General features: G+C 33.9%; 1 protein-coding gene across 1 annotated transcript; it reads left to right on the top strand.

Moving 5' to 3' along the window:
- Positions 1–813: 813 nt before the first annotated feature.
- LOC115443824 (growth/differentiation factor 8) lies at positions 814–21,767 on the top strand (the record flags this gene model as incomplete). Its single annotated transcript, XM_037438982.1, has 4 exons — positions 814–907; positions 14,337–14,378; positions 15,577–15,992; positions 19,358–21,767. Coding segments are annotated over 4 exons (936 nt in total), but the record flags the coding sequence as incomplete, so codon positions are not given.
- Between the last annotated feature and the right edge of the window lie 284 nt (positions 21,768–22,051).

Raw genomic sequence — 22,051 nt, 5'->3', positions numbered from 1 at the left:
TTAATGCGAAATGTGTTATTATGTAGTATGTAGTTCAATCTAGCAAGTGCTCGCAGCAACATAATGCGCAAGAACTTCCTAATACATTTACACTGGTAGCAATATTTTATATATACAAATAGGAGTTGCCGCAAGTCCACATCAAAATTTTAAATCAGCTTGCCGTGTTTGTTTACACAACTAAATTTACTTGCGGATGTCGACTTGCAATTTTCCTTCGTAATTCATAACCTCGTTTAATGTTGATATCATAATCAAAATTATTTAAATGTCTCTATTTTTTGCGTAGACTGGATGTGGATGAGTTTAAGTTTTAGTATAATTTTTATAAAAAAGATTTCGTTATTAATTTGTAGATTCGGCATAGGTACAATGTTCAGACAGCCAAATTATGAGTATTTAATGCTATTTGATTTTTTAAATGACATTTTTATTCTCTGTATTACATTATAAGTATTTTAAGTAAATATTGATGTAACAAGATAAAACCATTGCTCTAAGTAACAATTTGATAACCCGAAACAGATGCCAGCTAAAGATACTTAACATAAAGAAACCAAAAAAATCACGCAAGAATTTTTCTCCAACCATCACAATTAAAAGTGAATTGATAAATTAAAAAGGTAAATTTATTTCGCGTTTCCGAACCTTCCAATATCGTTCTTATCGCGTGTATATAGAGTTGATTTTTTGCAATTAAAAAATCGCGAGTGCATGATTCAGTATGAACCCACGCATTTTAGTTCATACTCAATCTTCCCAGCGGATCAGTGCCGCTTCGGCTGTTACAGGACGCGCGCGTGCGAATTTTGAAAATGCCAAACGCGAATACGAATTTCGCATTCGATCAATCTTTATCATTCGCAGTGCTGTGTGTTTCTGTTTCGTGCTACTGGCTTTAATACAGGTATTTATTCTAAAGTTTTATTCTATTTATTCGATTTGTAACGGTTTTAGAAATTGACTAAATTTCAAAATAGTTAACAATGTTTTAAATTAATTTTTAAAACGTTCCATGTACACGTCAAAATGATTCTATTTTCAAATTATTTTGGTAATAAAAATCATTTATATCAAAATTGAATTCGCCGGCCGTCGGCAATAATATAAATTTGTTAATCTTAAATTCGTATAAAGAGTTAAAAAATAAATTAATCTTATTTGTAAATTGATTAGAATTTAATTAAATTTAAAAATACAATTATCGTACATATTATGATAAGTCTCACGACTTCTATAAATATACATACAAACCAATTTATAGATAAAAAGAACATATACACCTATCGATTATTTAAAATTCAACATTTAACATTTAAAAAGTTTGTTTACAAAATGTACTATACTGATAAGACGCTCAAATACTACCTCTTTAACTAATTTGTCCTTCATCCTCACAAAGAGCTTTCTTTACGCAAAGTAAATACATTTCTGAGAATCTTTTGATCAGAATCAAGCATTGTGGAATTTTTGCATTTTAAATCCTACCATTATTCTCTCTATAAAACACATGTAATGCAAAATTACAACAAACTATCAAACATAATTTTCCTCCTTATCAAAGTAAAGAGTGCCTCTGTGGCGTAGTTGTTACGGTGCGATGACATTGCTGAGGTCTTGGGTTCGATCCCGGGTCGGGCAAAGTGATATTCATTTTCTACTCAGCATGAGTCTAGAGTTTGGAATTTGCGCCCGATATGGCGATAGGCTCGCCTCCTATCATCATCATAGGACGGAATACACACGGCAGAAAGTGAGTGCACTTGTTATACCTCTGTCTACCCTTTCGGGGATAAAAAGCATGTGTAGAAAACTTAGTAGTAGGAAATAGCGTTTTGGAAATATAATAATGATTTAAGTTTGCATTATAGCTTAAAAGTATGAACACATAATATTATTGTGAGGGGGTGTTTATGGAGTCTAATTTGAATATGCTATTTCAAAAAGGATAAATCTCATAAATATAAAATATGTAAAAATGTATATATTATAATAACAAATAACAACAAAACTTCTGTAATTTTTTATTGTTAATTGAACCCAAATTGTAACCCAAAAATGAATTATTTTTTTTACATTCCTTTAGAAAATTATAAGATTTTCGTTTTCCTGAATTTTTTACATTTTCATGAATGGATTTGACTGCTATGTTTAAACATAGCAAGAAGGTTTTAATTCGATTCTCGAAGCAACACTAATATTTGATATAGCATATAATATATTAATAAATCCAAATTTTCCTAATTGTCCTGCTAATGCTAATTTAACCGATAAATTTTTAATAAATATAATTATATCAGCCTTGTATTATACAGGGACATTTTGATATTGCCTTACTTAATGAAACCACATACACACACTACTTGGAAATAACACTTTACAAAAAGTTACTTGAGCCATATGCGTAAAATAAAAAAGTGTAAGTTTCGAACAAAATAAATATTAATAAAAAGTATTGTTAATTTTACTCTCTCTAATACCACTACTACCTACTACTCTAAGAGAATTCGTCATTGATATCATACTTTCAGTCAGAAATATATTCATGCACACGCCATATTCGCATTAAACTACAAAATGTAAAAAAAAAATCAAAAAATTTAAAACCAGAATTTTTGGTGAAAATATTCGTTATTAATGGAAGATTTTTGGCTCAATGTCAGCTAAGGTGAAGACGAGTATGTGGCTTCATTTAGTAACGCAATGTCAAAATGACCCTGTATATTGTTCCATTGCTGGGCACGGGCCTCCTCTACCATTGAGAGGGACTAGGCCGGTATAATAATATTAGGCTCGTATAATCAATAGTTTCTAATACCGGTTCTGCCCGTGTGAACGCTTTTTCCTAAAACAAAAATCCTTTGATATGTGCCAAACCACATCCAAATCCAAAAATAGAATTAGCCATTAATCTTGAGGTCTATCAACATGCGATCTCCGAAGCTAGTATTCGTCAATACCAACATTTATACTAATATATAAAGAACACCTCTGACTTTTCTAAAAATCATGTGTGTACTCTTTGTGAATTTATCGTTCGCTTTAACGGTGAAGGAAAACATCGTGAGGAAACTTGCACATCTGAGAAGTTCTCTATAGGATTGGGAAAGTCTAACAAGCCGCACTAGGCCAGCGTGGGCCTAATCCCTCTCAGTAGTAGAGGACGCCCGTGCTCAGCAGTGGGCAAGTATTTAATACAGGGTTGATATTATTATATACATATATTATTATAAAGAAGAGTTTATTTGTTTCAACGCGTTAATCTCAGGGAGGACTAAACCGATTTTGATTTTTTTTCGCTAATAGGACGCTCTATTACTCCTATGTGCTATAGACTACTTTTTATGCCGGAAAACACTCTTTCACGCTTGTGGAGTCACGAGCAAAAGCTAATTTATAATGTGGGAACTTTTATTAAAAGAAAGTTAATAGTTAACCGTCAATCATGAAAAAAAAACATGTATTAAACAATCTTAATTTTAAATGGCTTTATCTATTTGAAGACTGTTCTGGTTTGGTAAATTTATCTTGTTCCTACACAACTAAAGTCAAGTTGCAATTGCAGGGTGCAACTGGGGTTTTCCCAGGTACAAAAACCTTTGACGGCATCCGCGTTCGCCTGTTCATACATTCGACACGGTTTTATAAATGAAAAAGCTACTTACTACCTTTTCTTAATTATCATCTGTACTAATATTATAAAGAGGACAAGTTTGTTTGTTTGTTGGGACTTATCTCTGGCTAATATTATAAAAAGTTTGTGAGTTTGTTTGAATGGGCTTATCTTTAGAACTACTGATCGGATTTTGATAATTCTTTCAGTAATATGAAGTTACATTACTCCTGCCTGTTGTAGGCTATTTTTATCCCGGGAAAATATAAAGCGGGACTTATCCGGAACAACTATTTTATACACTCGGAGTTGCGAGCAAAAGTTATGATATATAATGATAAGTTTATACTGGCGTATTCTTGCAGCAATTTGTTGCGAGTATCCAAACATGTTTACAGTAGCACCATTATTCTAACATGCAGTTCTATACACATGCTATATATACACTGCAAGTTCAAAATTTGCAAAAGGTAGCTTACGGTGATTTTTTAGATCGAAAAAATTGCTTGCGGGAGTATACTTTTGCAAGTTTTCTATCTGATATAAACCTCACTTAAGAAACATACACAACAAACCTTTATCAATGGATTATTTGTTGAAGGATGCTTGTATCTACTCGGATAGCGACCACTGTACAATGTGTACAACCCGCCATAGTAGCCCACGTAAGTGTCGCGTTGGTTTCAATTCGAAGGTAGTAGGTACCAGGATATATTTTAGATCCGCCAGGATAGCGACCACCGTATACAAGGTGTTAAAACCCGCCATAGTAGCCCACGTAAGTGTCGCGTTCCGGGATCACCCTGTGTATATCCGGTTCCAATAGACCGGCATAATTGCGTCGACTGCCGAGGGGTAATCATCTCTCGTCAGTCGACATTCTATTGGACCCCACTCCACTTACCATCAGGTGCAGTGGCGTCACTTAGCCGTGTCAAATACCAAAGACGAGCTCTCACATAAATGGTAGCCAAAAGACTGACAGCATTGACTGTCTTATACGTTGACTGGCGGAGAACATGCAATCCATCAACTTGAACACGAGAAATAAGCCCTAAACAAGATACAGTGTGTTTACAGTCTCTAGGCTAAACGACTAATCCTATATCACTTCATCCGACGCGGTTGATAGAACAAGAAACCAATGAGAGACAGTCCGCAATATAAATACCGAAGCAGTAGCAACAAACACAACAACAATAATAAAGAAAGAAAGATGGTATATTTTAATTATAAGCAAAGACAAAACCTCTGAATGAGGATATAAAAATTGTCTACTTATAATTCCGTAAAAAAAGAACTAGGAAATGGCACGGGGACGAAGCCGTGAGAAAAACCTAGTCAATAAACCTATTTACTTTAAACTTAGTAACATTAACAATGCGTCGAAAATTGTTCTGTCACATACGGGATCTGCATGCTTGCATAGATGATGTCATCCTACAAGTGTCTAATTCAACTAATTCTAAAGTATTTGTTCCGTCCCGCACGTTTTGGCAAATCCGATTGACTGTGTTCACACAAGAAGTAAGTTAACGTCTTTCGGACAAACGCTGTGAAGATGTTTAACCGCCTTTGTGGCTTCTAGAATCATAGCGATCAATTCAAATTAAACATTGTTTTCGTTCTGTTCATGTATTTGTCTAGCTTAGCTACTAGCAATTTTAATAAATTACATTTGTTTGGTATTATTTTCAGAGAGAATTTCTATCCTATAAATCAGTTATGGATGCAGAACGGGCACTAATTTTGCTGCCCGAACCCATAACATACTATTGGTAATTTGAATTATCACAAAATATAAGGGGACCTAACCCATTTAAATTTTCTTTTTATTATTTATTTCCCCTGGTTTCGGTCCCCTGGCACTCAAACTAGGTTAACTTGTATTCTGGGTAATCTTCTGTAAACAATTTATACTCAAGTTTCTTTCCAAAACACAAGAATCGACACCAAGATCCCACAGACCAGTGTCACATTGTACAAAGCGTTATTTAACAAGTCAACAAATTAACCAGGTCCCTAATGTCTCGGAATTGGATCTATAAATTACATGCAATAATGATAAGTGAAACATTGATTAAATTCTCAAAGAAAACATTGTTCGTAGAGAGTTGTGAATACATCTCAAACGTATTAAATTACGATAGAAACAACACACTTACTTACAAATGACATCCACTTATATAAAACTTATAGCTATTATTAAAAAATAAGAATAATAAGGCCATTTACAAGTTTTCTTAAGTAGAATGTAAAAGGTTATGGTTGGTTAAATTACATATATAAAGGCAATGCAAAATAATATGCATAGAAAACAGTATTGTGTCATATTCAGCACGGCCAATACAAACATCACACAAAGAAAACAAGAAATTTCCTTTAGTTGAGAGATACTGGTAGCGGATTAGTCTAAATCAATTATTTAATTTTATATATTACACACAAACAGGTTATAATCGGGTACGCATTGTATACAAAATTGCGTAGTTATTTAACATAACTATAACCGAAATACTTGTGTTTATTATAATACATGCGATTTGCACCATCTATAACCAGATTATTTCTGGTAATCCGACCGCTGCCAATCTCCACAGGATCACCCGCTGGGCTCATCTGATTACTTAAAAAAATCACTAATATCCCTCCAGCGCTACTGGAGTCCATAATATACATTCAGATTCATTTTATACATTTAAACAATATAGGAACTTTATAATTATAATATTTATGTATATATATTACTAATTGCTTCGATACTTCTAATATGTGCGAAAGTTTGCCTGTCACTTTGTAAACACGACGAAACAAGAGAGTAATTAGTAAGACGTTAAAAAATAATGGATATCAATTCTAATTAAACTGGTTCAAGTATCAGAAATAGGTAGATCGATAATACAGTTTCCGTAGAAGTCGTCGAGAGAAGGCTAAAGAAATCTGTATGTATAAAAATTAATCCCTATTTCCCTTGGTCACGCCATCACGCGTGAAAGACTGGACCGATTTCACAATTTTATTGTTGTTGTTGGGTTTGTTATTGTCAAGAGAAGGATCTTATGAAAGAAAATATTAAGGAAGTTGAGCGGAACGTTAGAAAAAAGAAACGTTAATTTCAGCGATTGACAGAATGCGCGCTGCAAATTCCTAGTTGACAAGACATCGTCTGTCGGGTCGACTAGTAAGAAATAAATTTATTTTCCAAAAATTACACTTCTTATAAGAATTAGCAATGATGACCACAGTAGGCTATGCCTTGTGGACATCAAAAACAAAGTTTAATAGGACAAACCATATACCATCTACATTGCAATAGTAGTACATAAATTTGAATAAAATGAAAAAGGAAAACAAAAACAATAAAGGCGGGGCTGTAAGGTAGTAAACATAAGTAATCAAGGTAATCTTAGAGGGCCGGTAGAAGGAGGGAGCTTACAAGGGGCGGTTCCCAGGGTCGAGTCGTCCTCTTATCACGTAATGTCAATGTTGATAAGAAGGGCGTGAGACGTTGCGTCTAGAGATCCGGGAGGGGAGAGACCATGTTGAACTTGTAAACTCCTTAGTCGTTAATGTGGTAAAAAAGATAATATTAATACTAAGATATTCTTAATAAGCGGCGATAGCCTAGTTGGGTGTGGAACGGACTGCAAAGACGAATGTCCGCAGGTTCAAATCCCAAGGGCACACACCTCTGACTTTTCTAGAATCATGTGTGTATTCTTTGTGAATTTATCGTTTGTTTTAACGGTGAAGGAAAACATCGTGAGGAAACCTGCACGTCTGAGAAGTTCTCTATAAGAATTTCGAAGGTGTGTGAAGTCTACCAATCCGCACTAGGCCAGCGTGGTGGACTGAGGCCTAATCCCTCTCAGTAGTAGAGGAGGCCCGTGCTCAGCAGTGGGCAAGTATATAATACAGGGCTGATATTATTATTATTATTAAGATATTCTTGGAGGAGGCCTTTGTCGTAGGAAAAGCTGTTGCAAAAAAGAAACCGATTGCCAATATTAATAGTATTGTTAAAAATAGTTATATAAATAAGTAATAAGTTATAAGATACCTATTGTAATTAGCAGTAACAGCAATAAAGGCTTGTTTTATTTATTTATTTTATTCTTGGAGACGATCATAGAGCCATGGCATACCCTAAACCCCAAGGACTCTACCAGTTAGATTGTGTTTCTAGATTATTTTGGAACTTCTTAGACTATAAAATCTTATAATTTAAACACAGCTTCATGATAGGTAAATGGACAATTAATATTTCTTTATTCTATTTTGTGATTAATTTCGCACACACTCACACCTTTATCCCAAAATGGTAAGCAAAGTCGCAACTGGTACACCCACTCTCCGCTGTGTGTATAGGGCAACCTATCGCCATTCGGGCACAAATTCCAGGCTCCGGACTGATACTAAGTAGAAAATTCCAATATCAATGCCCACCCGGGGATCGAACCTGAGAGCTCAGGGTTGCAGTCATATTGTAATACAAATAGGTCTGTGAGGTGTAGGACTTCTTCTTCTTTTCTATAGTTTTAACTAAAGTTTCAGAATAGAGAAATGGACAATTACTATCACCAACTTCTATTATTCGTCGCAGGAACACGCTGGATGCAGGCCGCTTTCGACAGGTCCGTCTGGAAATCTTTGGGGGAGGCCTATGTTCAGCAGTGGACTTTATGTGGCTGATGATGATGATGATTTGATAACTAATTTCTTTATGAGTTAAAGTCAGATTTTACCAAATATATAGACCTCTTGATGTTTAGTATCCTAAGATCGACAAATCAGAACCAATAAGACCATTGCTTGTTTGATTTTAACGCCAAGGTAGACTTCTAACTTATGCAATAAACATCATAAACATATTGCTGCAAATTTGGTTGCTTTGTTTTTAATTTTAGCACCACAATCATATCTGGCGTCATAGGTCGTCCTAAAGTATAAGACTTGATAAAGTAAAAATAATGAATAAAGCTGTCAACTGTTCTGATAAGTCTTTGATAGTATATTCGGTATACATGAGATCATTATACAAACATAAGAAGAATCTGGTGTTTGTAACCAAGACAACGTGGGTATTCTATTAGTTATGTTTTTGCTGTTATTAATTTAACTGTCTGTCTCGGTGACGTAGATTTATTGCATGCGTGGTACGACAGCGCTCTGAGGTCCTGGGTTCGAATACTCGGACAGCCAAGGTGATATTTGGGTTTTTCTGCTTAGTATCAACCAGGAGTCTGAAATTTGTGCCCGATATGACGATATTGGCCGCTATCACATCATGGGACGGAACGTACTTGGCAAAACGTGGGTGCACTGATTGCGCCTCTGCATACTCCTTCGGGGATAAATGCGTGATATTGTGTGTATGTATATTAATTTAACCGACTTCGAAAAGAAGACGGTTCTTAATTTTGAATTTTTGGTTTAAAGGATAGACCGCCCTCACACCCATTACAACTCCTGTAAGCTGAGATCAGCAGTGACACGCATTTTATGACACCGAGTGAAGCTCGGCGAGTCTCAGGGAACACTAATCTGTCTTTATCCCGCAACGAAATTAATCAAAAAGAAAGATAGGAAAGAGTTGGAAATATTAAGTTATTTGGTTTAAAATATAGTCAGTAATTTGCACATGGTACTTTCTCTAATAATTATAAAGTCTCCATTAGGACAAGGTAAATATTCTCAATTTTAAAGGTGACATTTTATTTCTTCGGAAACGTTTCTACCTTAAGTCAATTTTGCATATAATTTAAAGAGAATAAGTATGCGTTTCGTCAAATCGTAAAATTTATATTTAATAGCCCATAATGTGTAAAGGGCAGACACTTCTACTTTCACTCTTTACATTGGTCGCAAGCACTAAGATAGAAGCTATTATTGACATCTTTAGCAGTGTTGAACATTGTAACCGTAAATTGGATGTCATAATTTTTTTGCCAAAGTAAATTCAACCGTATGACCGACTTTTTCATATTTAAAGTAAAACGGATGTAACCATGGATTTATTTCGATCGTAAATCAACGAGTACTCGTATTGATATGGTGGATTAATGTTAATTGAACATGACCAATCAGATATACAGGGTCATTTTGACATTGCGTTACTAAATGAAACCACGTACTTATCTACTTCAAAATAACACTTTACAATTAGTTACTCAAATGAAAAATAAAAAAAGTATATGTTTCGAACAAAATAAATAACAATAAAAAGTAATTTTAATTTTACGTGCCCTAATGCGACTACTTCTAATTTATTTAAGAATTCGTCGCAGCGACAACGTCATACTTTCAGTCATAAATACACGCACTCGCCATACTTGCACTAAACTACAAAATTATCAAAAAGTCAGAAAATTAAACCCTGGTATTTTTGGTAATAATATCCGTCATCCATAAATGATTTTTGGCACAATATTAGCAGATGCAAAGACGAGAATGTGGATTTAAGAAAGCAATGTCAAAATTACTTGAAGATAAGTTAATAAACGTTATAGAATATCGAATATACTACAGTGGAATGGAGAAAGTACTTAACATATATATAGTAAAATTCCACATAAGGTAAAAAGAAATAATGGCAAATTTCTCTTGTAGCCACGATAACTATTTTTGTCTTTTACAGAAGACCATATAGAGAAAGTACTTGTATCTTCATCGTATATCTATTTTGATTCCCATTTTAATTATTTAATCTAGAACAGAATATCTTGGTAAACTTATAACAGCTTATATCAAACCGGTCTAACATTTTGAATCGTTGAAAAAATCCTCACGTGCTATGCAGATGAAACTAGCATCTGAAAAATGCAAATTCGCGAAACCAAACCGTTAGCAACAACCGAATTTAAAATTTTGCATAATAGATTAAATAGATATTTTCGAGGCATTGCACGGTAAATCAAGTTAACGTTCTGAAGTATTAAATTGTAAAACATTTACAAATCGTGTTCTGATTTAAGTGAACATCTGCTCTCCAGTTGATTCAAAACAGCCGACGATGGATTTATACACAACCTGTCAAAACTTTGCAAATAAATTAGATAATGTATGTTACACAGAGTTGGGAGCGGCCTTCTTATGGATGAACGAACTTTTTATTTTTAGATGCATCTTTCACACCTGGTTGGTTCGCGAACTTTTTAAATCAGCTGCGTGCCTTCGTTTCTTGTTATAGTTGGCTGGATTGGTTTATCTTGAAATTCATGTGGGCTTTACCATATTTGTTTGGTTTAGTTTTGTAAGTTTTTTGAGTTATGCACGTCATCTAAAAGGTATTTTGGGATTCTTTAACAAAATTTTAATTTTAGAACTATGGAACTTTATTGCTTAATTTTCTAATCTACTTTATTGTAATATAAATAATTAAAAAATTGATGTATGTTTTGGGTTTATTAATAAAACGTAATGATATTCCAATTTCAAAACAATATCATCATCATCAGCCTTTAAAATCCACTGCTGAATAGCTATCCCCTTAAACCTATACCAACCTGTTTCCAAAGGCCTCCATTCAGCGGGTCTTTAACAATATCTTGGTTAATATAAATATTGAATTTTAAAACTGTTTTTCCATTTATCCCAAGATTCATGGGCTATGCTTTTCCAATTTATCTTTACGCTAGCCAGGTAATCTATAGTTTATACTCTGTGGTTCAAATCGCATGACCCGTATATAGGCCGATTGTTAAACTTTTAAAGTGGAAAGATTTAAGCGGAATTTCGCATTAATCGGAAAGAAAAATTACGTTTTTTTTAGAGGGAAACTAAAACATCACGGTGTTTGTTAATTTTGTGGAACATAATTAATTTTGTTATTGAATATGTTGTCTTTGATAGATAATATAATTAAGAAGTTTTTGATGTGGTTTTATAAAGGAGATATAAATTTCAAAGACATGCAAAATCACATTTCAAAGTTTTGATATATTTTTAGACTGAACTTGGAGAATTCTGTGATAGATAACCGAAATTAATAGACAAACAGAAACCAGTGTCCATGACATTATTTGTAAGCTTTTGAAAATTCACATGATATTCGGAACGCCAAAGAATATGACGCGAAATAAACAAATATTATTAATGGGTTTCGTATAAAAATGAAATTAGTTAACATTATTACAAAATTAGAAGACAATGTCGTCATAGATTACGTCAAGACAATATTCTAAATGTAGGTGGAGGAAAATGAAAAGTCTGTAGTTGGCATATTCGCAATCACCGATAAATTTAGATCGAAGTAAGGTCTAGCAATATATTAATTAGATCTCAGACAATTTAAAAATGCGAGAGACATCGTTGAAATAAATTAAGAATTGATATGAAATCCCAAACAGTTCTAAGATTATAAAAGAGCGGATATTGGGTAGATTTTCATACCAAAAATTTTACGCTCATGCGATGACCTTACTCAATCTACCGCGAAATACCAAAATACCAGTGTAAAATACTTCATATTCTTTCCATATTGTGATTTGCACGTTTTTAATGCGCATATCAGCATATTTTCTGTAAATATGTTATTTTTGTATTAATATCTAAAGACGCTGACATCTTGTCACACGGACATTTCAAATTAGACAACGACTTATTACGAACTAGCGACCCGCCACGGCTTCGCACGGGTGCAATGCTGACTATTTGAATGGATGTTATTATTATACATATAAACCTTCCTCTTGAATCCCTCTATCTATTAAAAAAAAACGCATCAAAATCCGTTGCGTAGTTTTAAAGATTTAAGCACACATAGGGACAGAGAAAGCGACTTTGTTTTATACTATGTAGGGATTGGTAACAACTTTTGGAACACTAATTTGGTCCCGATGACCGCTCTATAACTATATTGTTTAATATTTTTATGTAGTCCTAACAAACTATTGTCGAAATTGTCAGTTTCTGTAATATCTTTAAATATTTATGATTTTTTTATATGCAACTGTTTTTTGACTTCAAGTAAGTCTAATTTGTTAGTTCAACTCGTACTCAGAGAAAGAGGTTATTCTGTTTTCGTGCTCTATCTCCTGTGGGGAACTTTCTATGGAATTGTTCCTTTGAGCTATCGACTCAATGAATTATAACTAGTGGCGTCACAAGAACAACGGTATTATTTGGAAACAGCTTACGTCTACCCTATTCCTTCCACCTTTTCGAATTGATCCGTCTACAATATATGTTTAGTCCTTTCTTTACGTATTAACTAAGATGATATGAAAAAACACCTTAAATTCAAAAGCGAGAATTTTGATTCTTCTCTTTGAGTAGTACCATGATAAGACTCCTTTTTCATTGCAGGTCTGTAAACGAGACATGCTAGACCTCCACTACCCACAAACACGCATAACTTTGCAATGAAACAATAAGATATCAGGATGGCCAGGCCTTATTTGAGCCTATCGAAATCTCACTCACCATACAGCAATCTATACCGCATTTCAGTAAAACAGTACGACGCTAGTCCAATCGGCCCATTTAGGCTGACAAATACTTAACCACTGTTTCTCAACTGACACAAAAACAAAGTTTTCTAACTTTGACATGTATATCTGACTCTGGTATCATAGCTCCTAAAGCAATCAAGGGACTGATTTTGATGCGGTTGTATGTTGATTGCATTCAATTCTAGTGTTAAGATATCTGCTGAATTGTGTTTATTAAATGGAAATATCTATTATACTAGCCTTTATTACATTAGTCCTATCATTATTGTCGGAATGTGAGTAACACTTCCCGACATGTGATTGTTTTTTTTTCTATTAACATGCTCGGTATAGAGACTCTACTGAAATAGTGTAACCCTACTAATGACCATACTGAATAGAAATGGGGTTCAATAGAATGACGATGGACAAATGTTTACTCCTCAGCAGTCAACACAACTTTGCCGGTCTTTTGGTACCGAATATACACGGGCTGATCCCGGAACGCGACACTTACGTGGGCTACTATGGTGGGTTTTAACACCTTGTGTACGGTGGTCGCTATCCTGGCGGATCTAAAATATATCCTAGTTCCTACTACCATCGAATTGTTAATGAGTTTCATAGTTAACGCAACGATCATCTTAATGTTACTTGTGCCAAAAATTTCACAATGCGGGATCTAATAGCTTTTACTTTAGCAGTTCGAAAATTTATGCAGAAACTATTATTGTGCCAAAGTTTCACTATTCGGAATCTTATGGCTTTTACTTTAGCAGTTACTTTGAAAAAACTAGCATGGAATTCAAGCTATGTGCGGTATCTAAAATCACATGTTAGTGTAAACCGCAAGATATTTAGCGAAATATTTTAATAGGGATCGACGAGTCGCGCATGACGCGCCCGGTTCAATGACGCGCCGTAGGTCAGTATGATTGTTTTCAAAATGTATTGTGATTGAATTCTTTTGTTTATGATTCATATGATACTTTAACTGTTCAATCGTACAAAATATTAGTAAAATATATATTCTTTTACAAAATTCAATAAATATTTTGAGTAAAATGGTAAATTATTTGTTACATATTATACCAATAGAGTTGCGAGCTAGACAATCGATTTAGCGGTAATGGTATCAAAAGTTTTAAGAATTAGACACAATATGGTCTGGAGTCGAAGATTAATTATTCACAGAAACAAATTACGTTATTTTTTAGTGTTTAGTGCCTTAATGTACCAATAAGTCTTAATGTTTTTCGAAATATATTAAAAATATATTTTTTATCTTTCAGATTTACGAGAGTCTCCGAGGGAGATACAGAAACAGGAAAAACGTTCTATACCTTTTCTAATAGAAAGATCTAATCAATTGTCTATGTCTTAATTAGTGTTATATAAATTAAATTGTTCAATTAATTTGACATTTTATTTATAATGGCCGCCGATGGCAAATTAAACTAAAATTATTATCTACCGCGTAAATAAAAAGGGAATATGAAGTATATAATTTCCATAAAAAAGTCATTGCGTTTAAAAATTGTTATACTCGAAACCGATTATAGATGGGTGAATTAATTTATTTTACCGACAATCTTAAGGCAATGTGTCTATTTTTTCTTAATACAATTTGAGAGAGATGAATGTTAGAGATTTTCATTGGTATGGCATCTAAAGTGGCGGCTTTAGTTCGTTATATTATTTGAAAATCTTGACGCAAGCAAACTGAATGATTGTGGTATTATGAGAAAATGGATACATTACCTACGAGGTTAAATTAAGTTTATTTATTGCAATTAGGTACACCAACAGAACTATATATCCATAGCTCCTAAGTAAACTATCGTATCTTAAAAAAAATGGAAGAAAAAAATAATAAATGAAGATTATTTGAATGAGTTTCATAATTGGTAGTACATAATGTAAAGGTAAAAAAGTCAAAATCGCCATTTTTTTTCGGATACGTTAATTTACTTTGTAGCCATCGATAATAATATTAAATGCAAAAAACAATAAGATAGCATCTGGTATGTGTGCTACTAATAGTTGTACAGTATTTACAATTGTATGTTATATTATTATAATACATACGTGACCTTATAATTTCGCAATATAAAAGTTTTAATGTACTAGTTAAGTGTTATATTGTTGTAGCTCTTAAGTGTAAGCGTTTATTCATAATAATTATAATTAGGGAGCAGTGGCGAAGCGTCCATACAACCCGATTCCTACCGGCTTCCCTTTTAGGATTATTAACGTTTGTTTTAGTTTTTGTTTGCTGTTAAATTGGCCGCGATATGTTAACTAAGGCAATTTTTCATGCCTCGGGTTACCTTTTGAAAAATTTCACCCTTCGCTACTGTTAGGGAGTATATTTTAAGATCACCTTGGCTGAAGCATAAAGCTACACATCTAGATAAATTATAATTATGTTATTTATTAATCGCACTAATCTTTAGTTTAAGTATTAATTTATATTTTCTGTCATTTTAATTTTGATATTTACTATAATAGTTTTCTTTTCAAAATCCCCAGACACGCGGCGGCATAGTCACTTCAAAGGCTTGAAAGTTATCAACTTCCGTTTTACGGATAAGGTCCTTCAAAACGAGCTGGATGAGGCAGTGCTCAACCTTCATGTGCAAGAGCTGGACACCAGGAACACCACATCAGACCCTGAGGAGTTCTTCTCCATCAACATCCAAGTCAGCAGGGTGACGAGGCACAACCAGGGGAGTAAAGCATCTGTCCCTTACACGGATAACACCGTGAAGCTATCCAGAAGAGAGCTGAAGTTAGGCAAATGGTTGAAGGCCAACGTGACGACCATGGTCGCAGAGTTCTGCAGGCTGCCACGGGAGAATTTAGCGATAGTTGTGAGAGTACAAGACTCGAGGAATCGGATGAGTTTAGTTGTGCCGCATCCGAGCTCAGAATCAAACAATGCATTGGTGAGTGTTATAGTTTTAATAACTTTATTCATTTCGACGTTCCCTACGTAAAGTATCGAATCTGCAAAATTGCATTTTGCAGATGCAATACTTTACATAGGGACCGTGGAATAAACATCGCTTGTTTAGTGTTAATTACTATGGCGATAAACACTTCGATCTTTATTGTCTTAAATAAATGCAGTTCATTTCAATAAGGACCATTTAAATATCGACAGTCCCTACGCGAAATATTGAATCTGCAAAATGCAATTTTGTAGATTCAATACTATACGTAGGGACCGTCGATTTATTCATAGATACAAGAACATACAACATCAGTTTACGGCGGCCACTAAAGTAGGTTCCAGGCCCGTATCACAGTAGACCAAATAAGAATTAACGTTGTCTATACAATTTTTCATTAGGCGACCAAATCCCTTTCACATTGTTTACATCTTGAAATATTACTTGTATGTCTTGAAAAGTAGGATAATTAATCTTTGATAAATAAACTAAATATTATGTTACAATCTATAACTAACAATAGTTTTTGAACGATGTGTGTATATTGAATCTAGCTTCCTAACTGTGCGCACGTTCCACGACTTGAGTATTTAACTATTTATGATCTATAATACAAGAAACGACCAGCTACAAGTCACAAATATGCTCCCAAATAAATGCTAATCAAACCTTCAATACATTGACTGCTAAGATTTATTTAACCTTTATGAAACAGGCCCTAAGATATTTTTCCCGATCACAAAAATACCACGCGTTATTGTTTAATTAACGTTGTTTACCGCGTATTCGGAAGCCCAAAATAAAACAACCAGATTAGATAATTTGAAACGCACTAGAACCGCACCAACTTAGTACTCGAATATTTTAATATACATCAGTAATGTTTAATTGAAACACTAAACAAAAAAAAAAACAGAAAAGAAAGCGTTATCTGCTGCCGCTACTGAACACATATTTGCCAAATAAAATACGATGTCATGAAATTATACCTAAAAAACGCAAATTTTTGGTCAAAAGTTATTTTCACAATTCTTGTTTTCTTCCATCCTTTATTCAATTCATACTTGATAGTTTTTACTATGTCTTATGCTCATTCATTCAATAATCAATTCTTACGCACATTTAGTATTCATTAATGTAAATTTTACGTTAGATTTACATAGTATTTGTTACTATGTGTTGTGTCCATAATTTTATGCAGGAATTATGAATTTTTTCTCCTCATATCTTTACCATATGTATACAAACAAAATTTTTGACTGCACATTTATAATATACTTACATCTTCTACATACCAGTGGTGAAGGGTCCATATAACCAGATTCCTGTCGGCTTCCCTTTATTTAGCATATAATTATCATTAGAACGAGTTGCAGACCGCATTTATGCATATTAGTACCTATATGTTGTGTAGGGTACCTTTTTGAAAAATTTTAGCTTTCGCCACTGTTGCATTCCCATTTATTTTTGGGTAATTAATCACTATTAGTGTATAAACGTTTAGAAATTGTGTTTTTCTTAATTTGAACGCGTTTATATCTAAAATGACTACTTCAACTAAAATTCCAATAAGTTGCTTTAACCGCGTTAAAACGCTACGAATTAATAACACGGGTTCAATAAACTTATAATAAATTAATTATTTATTTAAAAGAATAATTGTAAATTTTAAGTTTTCTGGGTTAAACTAGGTCTGAAATATCTTGTGCATGTCTTATTAACAGTACGACAAAGAATAGATTTATGGTCAGGTGTCAAACGCCTTGTGCCGCAGGAATGGAAAAATTAAAAAAATCCGTGTTGCTTCGAAAATGTTCAAACCCAGTACCTAAAAGTATTCACTTCAATAATCAATATCTGATCCATATTTAATTCGTAACGCGGAAGATTATTTATCAGTTATAATTAGGACAATTTTTGCTTCAGATAATTAATGCACGTTATTGTAGACGCAATGCGTAATATAAAATGGGAATTAACAAAAACTTTATCGTAAGTTCACCAATGTTGCATAGTTACAGAGGATAAATACTTAATCAGTTATTTATATCTCTGTGTGAATTCACAAGGATGGACATGTTACAATACTAAATAAGAATTATACACCTACTTTGTAGAAAGATTATAAATACATTGGGGTAAGGAAATAGTATTTGGTAAACAAACAAATTTAGAGCGCGCAAAAATTGCGACGTAAATAATTGTTTTGATGCGAGTATAAAAAAGTACTTACCATGATTATAAAACATAAAGACTAGACAAATGTAAAAATGCATATATATTAATCTTGTAGAATTCCTCCGTCTCAGCTTCAGTCCAAGGATCGCGAATCTTCTAGAAGTATCCTTGTGATATTACAGTTCGCTTCCCGCGTATACACGTTCATTCATTATTTCATTACGATCAGCACCGGGCCTAATCATAAAAGTATGAATTGCGTACATTTTTTTTACAAATTTTGGGTCATCTTTGTTGATAAGAGGTCAGTAATATACTTTTTGCTCGACTCTTCAAATGCTACTTACATAAGATACAAAAACGTGAAGTAACTTCTGCTATAACTTACTCTTTTATTACAACTTAGTTATTCTATGCACTAAATGAAATGGTTTGTATTCTGGCTTGATACAGAGGTAATGATTTATATACTATTTCACTGGTGGTAGGTCACTCAAATGTGAGAGTCCGCCTGGGTAGGTACCACCGCAATGTCTATTTCTGCCGCCAAGCAAAAGTGTGTATTCACTGTTGTGTTCCGGTTTGAAGAACATTGTAGCCAGCTACTGGACATCATGAGAGAACATGTAATATCTCAGGATGGCGAGATAGTGGGATTCCAAACAATACTTTGTAATTCATGGTGTTTCTACTGTTTATGGGCGGTCGTATCGCTTATCATCATGTGAACGGCAAGCTCATCTTGTCTTTCAAAGCAATAAAAAAAGGGTTATCCTTTTATTTTGAATTGCATCATAAACTAGCCTAGTTGGGATTGGAACAGACTGCCGAGACGAATGTCCGCAGGTTCAAACCCAATGGAACGCCTCTCCGACTTTTCTAAAGTTATGCGAGTATTTGTGAATTATTGCTTGCTTTAACGAGTAAGGAAAACATCATGAGGAAACCTGCATACCTGAGTCCGCTATAATTTTGAGGGGATGAGAAGTCTGCCGCATGCTAAGGCCTAATCCCTCAGTAACAGATGAGGCCCGTGCCCAGCAGTGGGACAGTATATAATATAGAGTTGATATAATCAGTACTCAATCTGGTCACTCTTCCACTTAACCTATTAAGGAGTAACAATAGTGCTTCTATAAAAAAAAAAACGATTACCAATAACATATTTTTTTCCATTCCAGATGCCATACATAGAAGTAAGTCTAAAAGATAATTCGCACAAGCGAACCAGGCGTACCGTCGGCATGGACTGCACTGAGAACTCCAAGGAGATCCGCTGCTGTCGCTACCCCCTGGTGGTCAACTTCGAAGAGTTCGGCTGGGACTGGATCATAGCACCGAAGGTCTACAACGCGAACTACTGCAGCGGAGAATGCCCGTATAGCTTCTTACAGAAGTACCCTCACACACATTTGGTGCACCTGGCCGCCCCTCAGGGCAGCGGGGGGCCCTGTTGCGCCCCCAGAAGGATGAGCAGCATAACAATGTTGTATTTCGACCACGACTACAACATTATATACGGGACTATCCCGGGTATGGTGGTTGAGAGTTGCGGATGTTCATAGCAACCGTATTTGTAGGTTAGGCTCCAAGCGTTTATGCTTCTCTTGTTCTGTATTGGCTCATGAGTTATCTCTAAATTACGTCTATAGCTAGCGTATTCATTTTGATAACAGATAAAAATGTATATCGATGTGTAACTACCCTATTTTTTATTTTGTGACTTAATACCTATATACTTAGACGCTCGGAGCCGCATATGTGTAGTGTCTATCGCTATGTGATATAATCGGTTGAAGACTGCAAACCCTGTGTTGTGTGCCGTGAGTGTGAAATATGTTAATGTTTACGTTTGTACCTACGTCTAGATTAATGGACTTTCGCGTTTATTGTAATATCTGTATCACATGAGTTTAGTGAGGAACTGTTACAATTTAAAAATAGAACGAAAACTGTTGTATCTTGACATCTTCAATTTAAAGATATTCCATATTTGAAACTGTACGAAGTGACGTATGTGACCGTTGCAATTTAAAAATAGAATGTTGTATCCAACCAATGACATTTTCAAATTCAAAATATTCGTTATTTGAATTTTGGCTTCAAGTATAGAATAATGTCAACACCATTCACCCTCGTTAATTCATCCCGTGCCACACTTGTACCATCCACACGTAAATGAACTGATGAATTAATTGGAAGGTTGGATGTCAGTCTGGATACATCATTAAACTAATGGTCTTTGTTTACGCTATTTTTGCAGTCAATCCACCCAGTTATATTGCAAATAATCACTTTAACACGTCACCTAGGTTATCCTGTGAAAGTATTCATTTACTAAACATATAGATTGCGAAGTACAGTCAGCATCAAAACAAACTTTTTTCCCAGATTCTGTCTCTTGAAACTCACTTCGCTCATGTGAATGTTCAAATACATTTTTCATTATATTTATATACTATGACGTCACAGCTGAGTATTTAAAACCCTGTGGTATAAGATGCATACAAACAATATCTAATCGATCGTGCTTGCAATCATTATTTATTTTTATTTTCTAAAATAAATCGATTGATAATACAAGTTAAGAGAATAAATAGATTATGAAATCAATATTCTTGAACTTTTTATATACGAGCGACCTTACGATATTTTCTCGTAGATAACGAAGTATAAGAGTTCAATTGATAATGCATTATCGTTTTTTATGCAGCAGTTTACAGAGAAGTCGGTTGGTATGCTTCAATAATGGCATTTATTTTAACCTATATTAAGTCTTACGACTACTTATTTGCATGTCACGCGTTCATAAAATTTTCACGCGGGCGCAGACATTATCGAACTCATACTTTATTGTGTACAAACTTTGATAAGTATATCACAAGTTATTTTAAGAATTTGCTTATAATAAAGAAGTTATATCCGGGTAAATTATATTTCGTCGGATTTTTAAAATTAACGGTTTTTTTGACAAGTTCAGTAATGTATTGTGCCCGCGATTGTACTCGTTTTAAAAGAAGTGCCTTTGTATTTATTATTCGTGTGCAAATTCATTAGTTTTGTTTGGTTTACATACTTGTGAAATTTTCCCATTATCATGATTCGGATCTCGTTCAAAATTATATTTTTATAGAGAAAATCTTTTAGCGGGTGGTGCTTAACATAGCTGGCGTTTTAATTATAAAAAAATGTATTTACTATATCAGTGCCTACCCTCTAATGTAACGTATTATTTTGGTCGTAATGTTTTTAGATAATAATTATTGTAAGGTTTTTAGAAAAATTTTGACGGGCGTAGAATTTTCAAAAATTAGATCTCATTTTGTGGCAACATTGTGGCCCACGGATCTCCCAATCTTTCGGTACTATGGTCTATGGTGAAATTTATGTTTTATACAAAAATTCTTAGTGTTAAGCATTCGTGTTAAGTCTAATAATGTAGCTTAATGATTGTCGAAATATGAAACTAACATTTTCTCATGTCCAATAAGTTTTCTTTTGTAACGAATAAATTCTCAATTCTACGATTCGTATTATTTTTGTGGGTGTAAAATCTTTTTACATTTGAAAATATATGTCTATGAAATTGTATATTTTTGTATCATTTGCAACCTCGTTTTACAATAACACAAAATATTTTTTTTATTATCTATTTTTTTTTTATTTCGAATGTAGTTTTTGAAGCAGCTCGCAACATCATAATAAACGAACAACCATTGTTAAAGGACTTAAAAAGCCATCCGAGATATCGCCATAGCTGATATTATTGTCAAAGGTTTTATATGTTTCAATTTAGCTGTCTGTTATTATATGTTATATTGGATTCCATAACGGTGGAAAATAACATATAAGAAAATGATGTTACTGTAATACTG

This window comes from Manduca sexta, chromosome 3 (genome assembly GCF_014839805.1).
Source record: "Manduca sexta isolate Smith_Timp_Sample1 chromosome 3, JHU_Msex_v1.0, whole genome shotgun sequence".
Lineage (NCBI taxonomy): Eukaryota > Metazoa > Arthropoda > Insecta > Lepidoptera > Sphingidae > Manduca > Manduca sexta.
This window is presented reverse-complemented; position numbering and strand designations above follow the sequence as displayed.